General features: G+C 39.1%; 1 protein-coding gene across 1 annotated transcript; it reads right to left on the reverse strand.

The window, feature by feature from the left end:
- Positions 1-365: 365 nt before the first annotated feature.
- LOC139141033 (uncharacterized) lies at positions 366-13,929 on the reverse strand. The gene is made up of 13 exons (XM_070710599.1): positions 13,554-13,929; positions 11,310-11,418; positions 9,604-9,800; positions 9,021-9,168; positions 7,648-7,745; positions 6,974-7,219; positions 6,009-6,180; positions 5,416-5,551; positions 5,108-5,219; positions 4,781-4,966; positions 4,124-4,351; positions 3,372-3,533; positions 366-2,804 (listed from the first exon to the last, which is right to left on the reverse strand). The coding sequence occupies exons 1-13, from the start codon at positions 13,671-13,673 to the stop codon at positions 2,646-2,648; spliced, it is 2,073 nt and encodes a 690-aa protein (XP_070566700.1). The 5' UTR covers positions 13,674-13,929; the 3' UTR covers positions 366-2,645.
- Between the last annotated feature and the right edge of the window lie 1,857 nt (positions 13,930-15,786).

Genomic DNA, 15,786 nt, shown 5'->3' on the forward strand with positions numbered 1-15,786 from the left:
TGTGGTCGGTCTATTCCGCTTGGCGTCTATGCCCCCATAGACGAGTGTAAATATGCCTGAAAAATAGTCTATTTCTCAGGCATAGGCCTATGTACACACGTGTATGCGTGTCGGGTAAGGGAAAGTCCGTCTTTCGAGGAAACGGGCGCGCAACACCACAGCAGATAACATACATACATCCATAGATACATCGATCCATCCATCAATCCATCCATCCATCCATCCATCTATACACATACATACATACATACATACATACATACATACATACATACATACATACATACATACATACATACATACATACATACACGTAGTTTGTGGATGTGTTGATACAAAATGATAATTCATATAAATGAGCACGCTTACACCATAATTTCCAGCTCCTTTATTTAGCTCCAAGGACCACAAACGAGAGAGAAAAAGTAAAAGATTATCTCCATTGGCTGGGTAAAGATTTCATAAGATGACATTACAAAAACCGTCACAGTCACTGCGTATCTGAGTTGAGTTGATGTTCTGGGCATCACTCATTCAGTCGACGTACCACCCCTAGTTTTGTACTTTATTCCCTAGAAATCGTAACGTTTCATTCCGAAAAGTCGTGCATAATTTTTATTTTTACTAACAATAAAATATTAGGTTCAACATTGACAAAAATATTGTATCCATCTGTACATTGGACGAGATAAATAAATGCACGCAAAACGCAAAATCAAACTTAAAACCTTACAACCAGCCACTCTTGGTTCTGACACAAAGGTTGGAATTTCATAACCATCGTCGTTCGTCCGAAGCGTCATCGTTGGTCCGAGTATACGCTATTTTTACTTGAAAATGTATGCATGAGAGCACAGAAGTTACGTGCATAAAGTGTGAACTTGAGAAAATTTCAAACGGACCTATTTCCGTACGTTCCGTTAACAGTGCTGTCAACTTGCAGTTGCATTTACTCCGCTCGCCAGGTAGGCCTACCCCGCGTACCACTTTCTCTCCTTAGTTTCAACTGATTTTGTCTGTCTGTTGGTCTAAGTACATGGAGGTTCATGGCCTATATAAATTAAGGTGCTCACAAAGTGTTCCTGTGTGCACGTTCATCAAAACAAACGGAGAGCGGTCGGATACACGGCCTATTTCATTCATTTGTTATCATCTCCGCCTAGCGACTACAGTTTTTCCTTCTGTACGTACGCATGGTCAGTGTTAATTTGCCGATGTTCGCTGAAAAATGAGTGACCCGGCACGTCCCAGATTTAGAATGCCTTAAAATTGACAGGACACATCCGGTTCTTGAGTGTTCAACCACCTGTTGATTCAAGCCCAACCCTAGTCAGTCCGTGAAATGCCTACTCTTTTCATCGTGTTATACGCGAGTTGGTTCCAGCATGAACCCATGAAAGAACCATGCTCAATATATTCTCTATAAGCTCAGATAATTTACAAACTGTTAAATACGGCGGTTAGCTATGGCAAATAAGTAGCATTTCCCGTTGACCAAACCAAACTAAATTAAATGGACTGAACGCGCTATTGAAATTAAGAACGTCAACTCAGTCGATGAATTTAGGCCTACAGTCACAATAATTTTTGACGGTCATGACGTAATGAAGTCTGTCTAAACACAACGAGGCAAAAATAATTCACGCAATTTCTGCCGCACAATGAGAGATTCTCTACTGACTGTGTACTTTGAATATCGGATAATCCGACCAGCTCTGGAGTGCACGGTCGAGATGAATTGAGTTCATTAAAGAATGTGATACTCTTCCCCGATTACGTCATTAAACTACGAATTGATGTCAAAAAACGTCATCAGTTAGCCTCACTGTGACGCACGTCATTATTGGCTACCGGATAATTTCGTTTTATCCCATTTTACTACATTTCTATACAACGGCAGGCCGACATAAAGCATATGTTTTCGTGACCTGCATCACAATGTAATTCCTATGAAACACTATAGTTTATCGAAACGAAATTTGTACGAGTCGGAGACGGGGGGGACGCTTGCAAATTCTCGATTAAAGAATGGTGTATACCCTCTGGTCAGAATAACCTCGCTGATCCCAGTTGTAGTTAGCTACTCGATTACACGAGTGCATTGAGGGGTTGTCTTCACCACCGTCAAGTAAATCGTGATGTGCCGAATAGAGATGGCAGCAATGCTGGAGTGATTCCGGATATATAAACCCGAACATTGTATAAGTTTGTAAATTCTCAACGGAAATTGAAAATGTACAAGTCCATAAGTTAGACAGGATTGCGTCATCGGTCTACTACCTTAAACCTTCACTTTCGCCCTTTTCAGTTCTGCCCTCCCGGTTCCGATACTCTGAAGGGCCAGAAAGGGATTACAGCGTAGGAAATATAAATATGCACAAGGCTGAACTTTTGAAAGTATGCAATTTGCTAAACCCTACGCAATTACGATTTTCTTTCAAGACTATTTACAATGTTGATTGTCCGTCAAAGCATGAGGGTTAAAAACCTCCATGGTGAGCCCAACATACCGAACAACCCAATTTCATGAAAATGAAAGCGCCATGGAAACGTTTGTTCGACTGTGGTGGCGCTACAAAGAGTAGCCGATGATCCGTGTCCCTTTCGGGCTACGCAAGTCTTGAAATGATAGATAGCAAAACAGTTCACATAACCATACATCCCGACTTGTTCGGAACCGTCTTCTCTTCCACACAGAATGGGCGAATTGTATTGGTGTACACGACGGCTTCCAGTTTCGCCTCATTCCCGCTGAACAGGTTGTTAGGTCGACTGATGACACGAGTGTCATATTTGAGCTCGTCCTGAAATAACATTGAATGAAAAAAGAAACTCACAACGTGTATGTGATCGTAGTGTACTCTGTTTATCGAGAATATTAGCTTCTCTTGTTATTTCGTAAAGATAATATATTTGTTCTATCAAACAGCATGCAAGATGTAAGGTGCGCCTGAGCGAAAGACATCGACGGGTTCTGTAACTTTATCATGTGACTTCAATTGGTTTCTGAACCAGTAGATCATAAAATACCTTTTCCCCGGGACCGACATGCAAGAATGGTGTAAAATATATTCAATTCGCACACTACCTTTTTATAGAGTCTATGTATAGACGAAAAACTGTTGCGTGTTTTATTAAATTTTTGTGTCGGCAATGAAGATGATATTCCCGCACAGCATTCATTGTAAGACAAAATTGCAGCAAAAGCATATAAATAACGATAAAGTTTTACGTAAACACTAAAGACAGAAGGCTCTCCGTTACTGTCTCACAACTCCGAAAAAGTCCATACCTTGGACAGATACTGTAAGTGTGTAGTGGAGTAAACCTGGCAGTTTTGATACACAGATGGTGAAATCAAAATACAGTACCTGTTCCTTGGAAGGGGTGAAAGTCATCAAATTCTGGTCATCCAACAGACAGGGGGCGTGCTGTTCTGTCCCGATGGGTACAATGCCAGTCCACGACTTGCCATGTGCAGGGACTTCCATATCCTTCTCAACTGACGAACAGGAACCAATGACAAAGCTGATCTGTTTTGAAGATAAACGCCGTTGAGTATTCTGACAACACAAGTGTCCGCTCTAGCAGCGCACCTGGGTTTGTGCAGCAAGCGTTCTAATATAGTCAGTGAAAAGGTGTTCAATTTGGAAAACAAATCAGGTCAATGAAAGAGAATCATATTATTTGAAAGATACATAGATAAATAAATTGCTTTACAGAAGTGTAATATGCAGGTATCTGGTATGGTCATGGAGAAAAACATAGCGGTAATTTTGAATTCCTATTACCAGAGTACACCGTATCTGTGTTTATGTTGTGACCTTCTAACTCCTAAAGCTAATACCGCTGACTTTCTCTGTACCCCTTGTCACATGACAAATTATCAGTTATTTTTATGAAAGAAACCTCTAGTTGACGTCAACGTTGAATATGTCATTTTTATTCATTTGAACACGTCAACACAACTTAAGCTGATCTCAAATTTTTCTCTCTTCGATTTGGATTTGTGATGAGTCCTATAGATCAAGGAAACCAACCGGCTAGCAGGTTGTAAAATTATACGTTTAGAATCTATTTCGAAAAATCTGAATGTAGCAAGACGCTCAAAAAGTCAACTTACCAGTGACAATGGTTCATCAATCAGGGGTGACGAAGTCGGCATGTTTATGACGACACCACTATCTGTGTGCAACTTTCCCCAGCAGGCGACATTCACACCGCCGGACAGAATAGTCACCCTTGTTTTCTTGTTGAGCGAAAAATCTGACAGCAACGTGAACAGCTTCAGACGCTCGACATCGTAAGAAACACTGGCATCCCATGTTTGAACGTATTTGTACTCCCATTCCTACAGAATCAATGATGATGATGATGATGATGATGATGATGGTGATAATGTTAAACGTCAGTGTCATACAATGTACAACATTTATCCTCCGACAATGTTAAGAAAGTTGATCGTAGGTGATCTTTAAGTTTAGTGATCTTGTTTTGAAGGATTTTTCCTACATAAATTTCCTGTAAAAATTACGTGACCATTTCCGTAGCTATACAAACCCCAATCGTGAATGTTTACTTACTAACATAGAAATGTAATTTCTGGATGCCAAACAAAGTAAAATGGAAGGACTATGGTTATATGAGAATATGTGCACTTGTGAACTGGTGTACCGTGAAAAGAAAAGAGAATCATTCATTGCGCAATTCGATTGCGCAGTTACACTAACTTCTCCTGTCAAATGCAGTATGACGTAAATTGGCAAACGTATATCAACACCTTTTTCCAAGGCAAGTGACTATCCATGTTGGGAAACAAGGCCGTGTCGGGAAAGATGAAGGGAATTTCCGCGACAACAAAGAGGTGCTTCAGGTTCTCGAGCTGCTTCAAGAGCGCGGCGATTTCTTTCAAAGTTGAGATGGTCAGTATGTGGCTGGATGTTCGCTCCGACCTGCCATCCAAGAACTGTTGATAGAAGAGAATGATGAAAGAAATATGTGTTGGACGGTGTGTTGATTTGGAAGAGTTGATATTACTTTGTGGGCACGAAACTTTATGTACAAATCATAACGATCAAAGCTTTTACCGAATTAACGGTTTACTCACAAGAAAAGCTACATCACCAAGTCGCACAAGGTATATCAGAGTTGTGTATATCGTTTCGTCGCCTTTCTTGGTTTCCGGACGAAGCCATAGGGTCGAACAGTCCGCACGGAATCTGGATGACAACAAAATACAAGAAAGTTTCACTAAATGAAATAAATGATTCTCTTTATGAAAACACGAAAGAAACTTGAAAACGAAAATATGAAAAATGCTTGGGCTACGCTTTAATATTTGAAACATTGAAATAATCACATGCTGAGCAAGTACATCAATGCGCATGCGCTGAAGTGAAATCCGCATGCACGTACTTAGCCCAGTCTTTCTCCTTTCGAAGACCACGGAGTTGAAAGAGACAGAAGTATTTCCTGGCAACTTCATAGATACCATCGATCACCGGACAGGAAACCATGGAGCCGTAGCCGTTCAAAATATCGTGATCATTCCCTGCAAGACAAAATGAAACCCGCAGTAGTAATTTTCTAATCAGCACCTTGGCAACCATGCGAGGAGCCAGTAGCACCTTCAGACACAATACAAAGTTATCATTCAAGGCCTTTGCACTAGCACAGAATTTGTTTTTCTCTCATGTGTGAACGAAAATATGAGGAAAGGCTTTTGTTGAACATTAAGTTGGAGACAAAAATGCCACATAGAATCTACACATTTGATCGCCTCCGGAGCAAGTCTTTGGAGGCTTACAAGTATGGTCGATGAAGTACTTTTGAACAAAAGTTAATCAAAACTATTCCACTGTCACTGACGTCAATATGCCATCACCAACTGTTAACAGAACAGCCATCACTACATTCCATCACCATACACACTCTTATACGTTCATCATCGTCGTCATCATTGATGTCTCGCCATCATCGTGATCATCCCAACCATTACCACCACTCACACATCATTAACGACGGTACGCGGGCGTAAATCCATCCAGGCTCAGGTTCTCGCCAACGTTCGCAGTAGAGTTGGAAATAAAACTCGTGCGCTTCTTTTCTCATGTCGTCTGTGAAGTCTCCCGTTTCTCTTTCCTTTTTGGGCAAATTTGCCCAAGCTGCCAAGCTTTGTGCCTATGGAAAAGAGGAAAGAACAGTTGAGAACGAATGGTTTGTCTGTAATCATGGACATACTCGGGGTTGATAAATTTGCTGATAATTCGAGTATAAAGCCTTCGAACTTAAAAATCGCCGATACGACCGTTTGCATTTGAATGAGTAACAGATGTGCACTCCCATATAAATGCATTTATCTGTTGTGGAGAAATTTCAATCCTTCATCATTGACGAATAAAAATGTAAGTTGAATCACGTGTCTAAAACTATGTATGTTTACTGAAAAAGTGCTCCGAAAAAAATGCCAGCCAGAAAAGCTGTTTCATGTATTTTCTTGTTGTGGCACTATAAAAAGAGCAAACTTGTGAATTAAAAATCAATACGGGTAGTTATAAATGTGGTAGGTTGAGCGAGAGGAAACGCATATATTTTTTGACTTAATTTCATTTCAACAAAATAACCAATGATTTCATGGCATCAAGACGTGGCTAAAATAATCGCAATCACACCCATCCATATTCCAATAACACTGGGTCAAAATTCATAATACACGGTCAATTGTTATAAACATAGATACAAAACAGCACAGGACAGACAGTAAATCACCGGCACACAACAAAGTAACCCTACTTCTTTACATGACATTATCTTTTCAAAAGTTACGGATTTTAGAGTACTATCACACACTTTATAGGGTATACAGCTGTCGGAAACCAAAAAGTGAATGGAGGATATATCGTAGTTTCGTTAATTGACTAATAACATGCACATCTCGCCAAATCGTTACGGATTTGAAAAATAGATTTATTACTTGTGTGAAGATGCTGTCTGCATTAACTTGATCTCCAGCCATGATGAGAAGGTGTAAGGGAGTATCCTCGTGTTCAGCCCGAAGGTGTCTCCACATGATGCTCCGCCGAGGGTCACTTTTTGGTCTCACAATCGGAGCAGAAAAGTCGGCGCATGATGTCAGGGCGAACCGGGGAGCAGCGTTGAGTGCGGGGACGACACACTTGAACTTGCGGCCATCGGGCAAATAATACGTACATGTTGTTTCCTAGAAGATCCACAGAAGTGACACACAAGCTTGTAAGTATAGAGAACGACAAACATTATCGTATCTTATTAAAATTGTTCTTCATATCAGACAAAATTATGTATATGTGTTATTCTTGGAAACATTTTGATCCGTTCTCTTATCCGTTTTCCAATTTCACTCATTTTGGAAATACAAACCGAAAGTTTTTTTTAAATATTTCCCCTTTCCTTTAATTTTTGAAATGATAAAGGTAATTATATCCGACGTTGTGATTTTCTAAATACATTTCACCGTGCGTTCCTTTCAGGTTTAGCGTGAGGACTTACGACATACATATTTCCGCTGATGGAAATAATTAATAGTAGGTAAGTGATATAATATGAAACTCAGGTGACAAAATAATCCAATAATCTTCGTTTTAGTGATTATTTTGGAAATGAACTTACGAGAGTTTGATGTCTTGGTACACTCCAGTCGTATCGCCACAATCTCTGGTCAAGCACTGTTTCCAGTACTACCTCTTCTCCAGTCCCATGAGACAAAACTGAAAATTCAGATATGAAATTAACCGAAGTGTATAGTGATGTGAATCCATAGCTTCATATATTTTAATAGTTTCTGTGTGTTAGACGCCGCACAGTCAATCACATGGGATGACTGTAGATACCGGGTACTAGCTGCGCCATCAAGCAGTGCAATAATCAACGTTCGTAAGAATGTGATAAGTGAATTTGGTGAAAGTGACGCGTCCAGTGAACGTTGGTGCACATTTTTATATACACTTTGTCATTCATGTACTGTCATACCACAGTCGCTCGAGAGCTATTCAGCTCTGGGACTATTCGCCCCATAGACAAGTATACAGAAGCGAGAAATACCCCTATATACCTATATTTCTCGCTTCTGTATACTCGTCTATGGGGCGAATAGTCCCAGAGCTGAATAGCTCTCGAGCGACTGTGGATGGACTCACTGTCGGAGAACATTGAGTTCAAGACTGTAGCACGGTGTTGTGCCCCTGAGCAAGACACTTTACTCCTCAATGCTCCATTGGGGGATAGTGGGTTATGAATATATAATACTACATCCTGTAATTGGGCTAACGCCCGTTGGATGATGGATTGATAAAATATTGGCGTGGTTAAAAGAGTTTGCTATTGAATGCAGTACGAAGGGATGCTCAATTAAATCTGGGAAGGGGATGGTCATAACTGGATGGATATACAGAGTGAAAACGTTCATTTTTTCAGTCTTCCCGCTTTTGCAAAAAAAATATTCAGTGACTGGAAAGATACAAATATGTAATCGAGGCAAAGTATATGAAACATCTGTCTGCCGTTAAAATAGGCCAAGTCTTGGCTTGCTAAAAATGGAATACCCTCATTCTGACCATCCCCACTCACGCATCCAATCAGAGACCTTGTCTGTGATCCAATTAGGCATCAGCTTGACGGTTTGACACAGCCTGAGTAGTACGGCAGGCAATAAACTGAACATATATTTGAATGTATAACGAGTGCTCGGATGTGGCAATCATTCAGAAGACCGTCAATATTGTAATGAAATTTGGACAAAAAGGGAAAAATTTGCTTAATGCGAAAACAATTAACATTAAAATTTGTATCTGGTGCAGAAAGCAACGTCAAAACTCTCAACTTGCTTGTACCTTGATCACTAAAATTGCTAATATCATTATCGTATTAAACTGGTCTTTGTATCGTATCACTGCTGTCACCAGTTTGCTATTCAAAATTCCAGACAATACTCTTGCGCGGATCCTCACTGCAAAAAAATCGCACGATTGGTGGGGCTAAGTTACCTTTGCCCTCGGCTATAGAATACTCAAAGGTCAACGGTGGCAGTACATTGACCTCGCTGGTTGTCGCCACAAGACAGCAAAGCTTGTACTTCTCTGCACTGGTCAGTGAACGTATGCCGAGGATAGGTCCCATTATAAAGTTGACGACCTGAAAACACAAAATTAGGGGAAATATTGCCAAAATGAAATACTTCCATGCGTTTTCTCTGTAGTTAGAACTTTCTTAGGCAACTTTAACTTGGTAGCCTAAAAGTACTGAAAATTTGAATGCATGTATTGCAAGTTGGCGGCGTAAAGGCGGACTAGTAATATATTCAAATTCATCGTTAGACTTATTCAAATATAATAAACATTTATAATGCTTATTACAATGAAACGAGAAAATAATGGATAAACTGAATTGACAGACACGAAATCTGTACAGAAAATGCAGGTAACAAAGCTTTAAAGAGCAAAACGTCATACTTTCATGCAGACATAGTGTGACGACGGAAATGGGCTATGCAACTTGAACTTAGAATCGTTTGTTTTCGTGTGTGATCTTTCAAATTCACACCCTTTTACAATATGACAACATCCTCACATCGCTTGTATCGCTGGTGGTCGATGAAAATCTCCTTGGTTTCTTTGTCTCGTCGTGGCAGTCTAAAGTCAAGATGCCTTCTTTCCATTTTGACAGATCTCCGTTATGCTTGAAAATACAAGTCTTTGCTGCGGATTTGCTTTCTACGGTGACCTGGTCGAGTTTCCACCCCTCGACGAATCCAGAGTTGTCGAAACCTAGCAACGACACGAAAGCTTATCCTTACAAAGTAGTTCCCTTAATTGTCCAAGATCGGAGAGGATTTCAACTATGGGTAGGCGGTCGTCTTTTTTTAAGGTGTCGACATATGCTCAATGAACGATAACTAAATATTATGATACCATTACAAATAATTCAATATGCTTCCTTCAAAAATAATTATATTTCCGTAAACACTATAGTTTGTAAGAACATGCTGCTACGCAAAATATGAGTAAAATAAAAAGGTTTATCAGATTGAACTGAACTAAGGTAACATGATACACTTGCATAGATCAATTAGAAATTATTAAACTAACAATGATAATAAAAAATAAATAATAAGCTTAAATTAAATAATCAAAGAAAATAAATAGTAGCAAAAGCGATGCAATCTCAAACGGGATAAGGGGTCTCTGCCAGTCTGCTTCCAGAGCAAAGGTTCGGGCTCCAAAACGGTCCAAGAATTTGCAAAACTTGAGAGAGCTGAAAAAGTGAAAGTGGATTACCGGACCGATGGTGACCACATTCTTGAATGAGTATGCTATAGTGTACCTTTTAACCGCCATAGATTCTCGTTGTAATTTGGAGGACGCGTCAAAATGAACGCGTGATGTGTAATTAGAAAAATAGTTGCTGGTAGGAAATCGTTTAGGTATAGCCGATCATGGAATAAGTGGTATTGACTGTTAATATACCATTCGAGTTGTTTTTGATATCTGTTCTGGAAAACGGCTGGCTATTTATGCGGTTTTACGTATATGATGTAATATCATGTTCTAGATTAATGCTCCTATATGGTGGTGACTACGCAAACGTAAAAATATTATTTTTTTCTTTATAATTGCATATGGAGTACATATAGGGTACAGTGGTTAGGAATACGGTGAAGGAAAAAGTGTCTCCGTCTTACTTTCTGAGATACATGGTCATAAACATACGCCATAACCCTTTGAATTTTGCAGTTTACACAGCCCTTTGGCAAACGTCAGCCCTCCAACATGTAGGGAGCTTTAAAACCGAAGCATTCCTATTTCCTGCGGCGTAGAGTTCTAAATCATTCATAACCAATGAATTTTAGATTAAATAAAGTAATAAGACTGTTACTGAGAAAGCAATGAAGGTACGCTAAGAAAAATTGCTGAGCGGGCATTTTCGAAGGTTCTTTTGCATGTATTGAAATAATTTGCCATTTTATCTTCAAGTTGAAATATAGCACAGTGACACCACTTTTTGAATACAATTTTTCAAAATTATTTCTCATTTCAAGTCTTTTGTGAAAGTTTAAAGAAAATGACAATATTACAAGATTGCATTTCTGCATGAAAACCAAAAGAAGAGAGTGATACTGTGCCACTCAATGGTTGTCCTCTACGGAAATATCGCCTTTCTTTCAGGTTAACTCGATAGAACTTTCAAAGGAACGCAAAGAACTGACACCGAAGTACATGTAAATTCAGTGGCAATAAAAACTTAACGCCAAATGACCAGTCACAAAATCAACATACCCAGTTTCAATTGCTGGATGTCTTCCATGGGTCGAGTCTTGAGTTTGAATACATTCGTTTGACCAGCTTGGAAGGCGTGTCCATTTTGATCGACTGTATTTCTGTCTATCTGCACAGGTAATGTAGTTATAGAAACGGTTACTTTCGGTACAGAATGACATCACGGTTAACTTTACAAAAACAACAAAAGTGGCGTAATGTTTAAAGTCCTATATCTGCTTATGTGTAATAAACAGATCTCAACTCAGTTTTCCAAGAGTTTTCTTTGAATAAGATCAATTAAAGACTGAAAAAGTGTATACAACTCTCATAAGTGTCGAAAGTGGCATGTCAATTGAAATGTTTCAACATAATTTTATATTTCCACCATTTTCACAAACTAACTTCATGTGACGGAGAAAAGAAAGATTACAAAAACAAAAGGATGATCATCGTGTGTTGTGCATTCAAGTTAATGGCACCATGCTTGTTTCCTTTATGATCAATATGTGTTTGTGCAGGCAATACTGCATTTTATGTACTTTTTCGTGGGGCACCATTTTATGAGAGAGGCACTCATTTATTATTTAACCCGTTAAAATGCGAAGACATGGTCCAAATCGGCGAGCAGTGATACTTCTATACTTGTCCTTTAGTTAGCACATTTACATGAACCAACTTTGGTTCGAAAATAAAATCATAAAAATAATCTATAAAATTCGCAGCTATCAGGGCTTTACTTTAAATACGAGTGTAAGAGCACAGACGGTATACCATATACATTGCCCACTGCTACATTAATGGCGACATATGTTTGATAATACAGACAACTTTTCGGTAATAATTCAAAGTAATATACACCCGCGGGGGACAATTAGCTCTTAATTGGTACAAGTGTTGTTGTACCCTGGCCTGATAAAACTACAAAGGTAAAAGCTTAAAACCTGCTTAAATGGGGGGGGGGGGGGTCCGAACGCCTATATTTTGTGCTAAATACTGATGTCAAAACTCTTGATTTTCTACAATTTTTGTAAAATAGTGTTTGAGACAAATGGGGTCAAAGGTCTACATCTCATCAAAAACCCCTTGGTCAAGAGTTTACTTCAGGCGAACTTAAAGGGGGGGAGGGAGGGATTAAAACAGCAGAACATATGTGTACATGATGATGCCGTCGACTGGTAGTGTCCCGGGCCGGATGTACACATTCAACTTAATGAACGACTAAGCTCGACTAATCAGGTAACAATTGCTCTAAACCAATCAAAATACCAAATGACCGCATAAAGTCAGAATCGTTTTGAACTAAAGTCGTTGCTAAACTCCTCTGATTTCAAAGGCAACACCGTGGAAGCATTTTTTCATTATGTTTAGGCTAGGAAAGGTGGATTTTTATTTGTACATAATTTAAATAATGTACTTGATTACGTTCCGATATTGTAAGTTAACCATACGCTGGCAATGACTGACGATTTAGGATGGAAATCATTTTGCTGGCTGCATTCCTGATATCACCATGACGACACGCCTTGTTACCTGTGACAGAGTGAAATTTAATGAAATAAAATGGCGACATCTGCAGCAGTTCCGCTTGAAGTCCGAATCGACTATGCTTTACCGGCCCAGTTAAAGGATAGGGAAGAGCCAAAACAGTATGTATTGTCCCATCAACGTAGAAATCGGATAACGTACACTATCCAGGCTGTCATACAACAGCTTTGGTAAATTACGGCACATTCGTGCCTGAATACATATCTATGATAGGGTCAGATAAATATCGCGGGAGAATGACAATCATTCATATTATGTGTAATGTCACTCATACTATAAAAGCTTACATCCAAGGGGTCGATTTTCAGAAAGCGAAAGTAAATAATATGATTGTACTATTTTCGCTAATGCTGCATTGAATATTTTTGTGTGATACCTGTACTACCTTTGCCATAGCTGTAAAATAAATTAGGTCACTTAGTTGAGACTGCATCTAAAATGTTTTCTCTCTAAGTCAGTGTCATTCTGATTCTAAATTTTGAACCTTTAGCAGAGCCAAAGTGTTATGAGGTTAATATGTTTCGTTCGTCAGTCAAAAGTTGCAATTGTGACAGACATTTGTTTGTGTACAGTGTGACAAAGGCTTGTTTTGCTGTTAAGGACAGTGCCATGGTTGTATCCAGTTGCTCGAAAGGAGTGACATCAAGCTGGTAGACATATAAGCTTACTGCCTTACACGCATTTGCCATCACCTAGACATGAACCATCTAGACTTACCTGTAAAGGAAATACCTCAGTGGCGACATCGTCAGCTACAAACTGGATACTTATGGCAGCTGTGCTGTAGCTGAAAACGCTGTGTTTTGTCGCTATAGTCACCGTGTATTCGACAGCCATATCGACAACCAACCGACAAATAACTGCTTTCTAATTCCTGCCTGGCTTGTTTTTACCAAACAAACTTATTAACCAAAATGGCTTAATACAGCTACCCCCGTTGGTCCATTGACGGATATCGCTGCAACAGGCGGTACATGAATTCTGCTTCTCAGCGGAGATTTAGGAAGGTATTAAATGGACCCTGCCCATCTGTTACACTCGTAGAGTAGTTGACGCATTTTTTCAGCAAAATTTATGAAAACTGACATTTGACCTGTAGGACAACGTTACCAGTTGACATTACTATGGTACATCAACACTACACAGATTACACAAACAAAGGATTGTGACTGCATGGTACTCACATTTTTGAAGCATATGCTTATATGAATGGTATACCTACCTCGCAAAATGAGAGCAAATATACGACAGGAAGGTGAGTTTGCTTTTTGGTGTATACCTACACTGTCCCTAACACGTATATCAACGTAAGAGTGGACTACTTCTACTGGTAGCTCATAATTTTGACATATGTTTAGACATTTTAGGTGAAAAATGTGAATTTTATCAAATTGAGTCGAAATTGATTATGGCCTTACACTTTGTATTTAAGTTTGCAAACCGTTCCGATGTCTATCAAGCTTAGGATTCGCATTCAGCATTATATTGCTGACCCCTTTGTCAACCCATATAAGCCGCTTTGCTCTGATTCGCGGACGGGTTTATCGAGGAAACGAAAAGCGGTACATATCATACCTCAGGAAAGATGGATACTGCGGCTGGTAACCAATCAATGACCCTTAATGACTGAATGGTGGCAATGTTGTTTGTCTGTCCGGCAATTTGCAAATCGGCATTGTTACTTTTTGAGCTGCAGCCAACTATTAATTCAGTAATTTCCACTGGCGCTTGGAGTTGGCAATGTGGTATCTATACGCAGAAAGAATCCTTTATGTTACTCTCAACTGAACACTCCACGCGCCTGTGGTAAATCCCTGCGTTAAGTGTCTGAAGTTAGGAGTTCGAGGAAAATGAATATTCAAAAGAGACTCACTGCTCATCTTTTGATAGTGAAGTAAGGAATCATTTGCACTTTTGTACATTGGGACTATCCATCCTGCACTGTATGTTTTGCATCATTAGGACGATTCAGAATTTACTTCCAGGGGGAGGGTGGAGGATTTTCTATTTTCTGGGTGATTTTTTCCACGGCCCCCTAGTAAATTATGGCCCCCGTCATCTTTCCTATTTTTTTTCCATGGTCCCCAATATATAGATGCATGCTTACCCACTATAGACATATCCAGTCTAACAAGTTGCAGGAACTGTAGTGGACATTTAATCGATGATATAACAAATCATTTCAGGGTTATGTGACTATAAAAAGAATGATTTGCAGGGACTGCAAATGGCACACTTTTGGAAAGGGTAGCAATAAACATATCTCATTGTAAATTTTTGAAGAAAAGTGAATTACTAAGTATGAATACTTTTTTCGTTATGTCTCATTGATACATGTGATGCATCCAAAGACAAGCAAAGATGTCAGTTAGAAATGGTGAACAGAAAATCAGAGGAGCAGATAATTGGCAAAGTGATATATATCTTGAAGTTTAATGGTACATCATTTGCAGATAGCCAGATATTTCTGGAAAGTGAGATGTATATGTACATGCACAAGTTCAGCATACATTTTCTTTTGATGATGCTGAATATTTGCAGATTCACGGTGAAAGTTTTAAACATTAGGAATTAAAATTGGTGAAAGCCAACTTGTTTTTACTTTTCTCTTTTTTTCTAACTTGGTTGTCATAAAACCAAGTAGCTGTCACTGAAAGCAACAATGCTGAGGAATATTTTAGAACATTTCTTGAACAAAACACGTTATCCAAAACATGAATTCACATGTTATTCTGCTCATTCCATTCACAATCCAATGTTCATATTAAAATGCAGATAACCCTGTGTAAGTCAAAGTTCACATTTTGTCAGCAGTATTTTTCAAAATTGACAGAGTATTCATATTTCAAATTTTTTTAACAAACTTTCATTTTAAAATAGTCATGATGCGCATGTTTTCAGATTACACGAAACAGTACATGTTAATTTGTTTTTTTGCCTTTTCTGCCGG

The sequence above is a fragment of the Ptychodera flava genome, chromosome 9 (assembly GCF_041260155.1).
Source record: "Ptychodera flava strain L36383 chromosome 9, AS_Pfla_20210202, whole genome shotgun sequence".
Taxonomy (NCBI): Eukaryota; Metazoa; Hemichordata; class Enteropneusta; family Ptychoderidae; genus Ptychodera; species Ptychodera flava.

Coding starts and splice junctions, on each gene's coding strand:
- LOC139141033 (XM_070710599.1), bottom strand. CDS start 13,673: ATGGCTGTCGAATACACGGTGACTATAGCGACAAAACACAGCGTTTTC. Junction 7,746..9,020: donor TTCTATAGCCGAGGGCAAAG/GTAACTTAGCCC, acceptor CTGAATTTTCAG/TTTTGTCTCATGGGACTGGA. Junction 7,220..7,647: donor TACCAAGACATCAAACTCTC/GTAAGTTCATTT, acceptor TGGATCTTCTAG/GAAACAACATGTACGTATTA.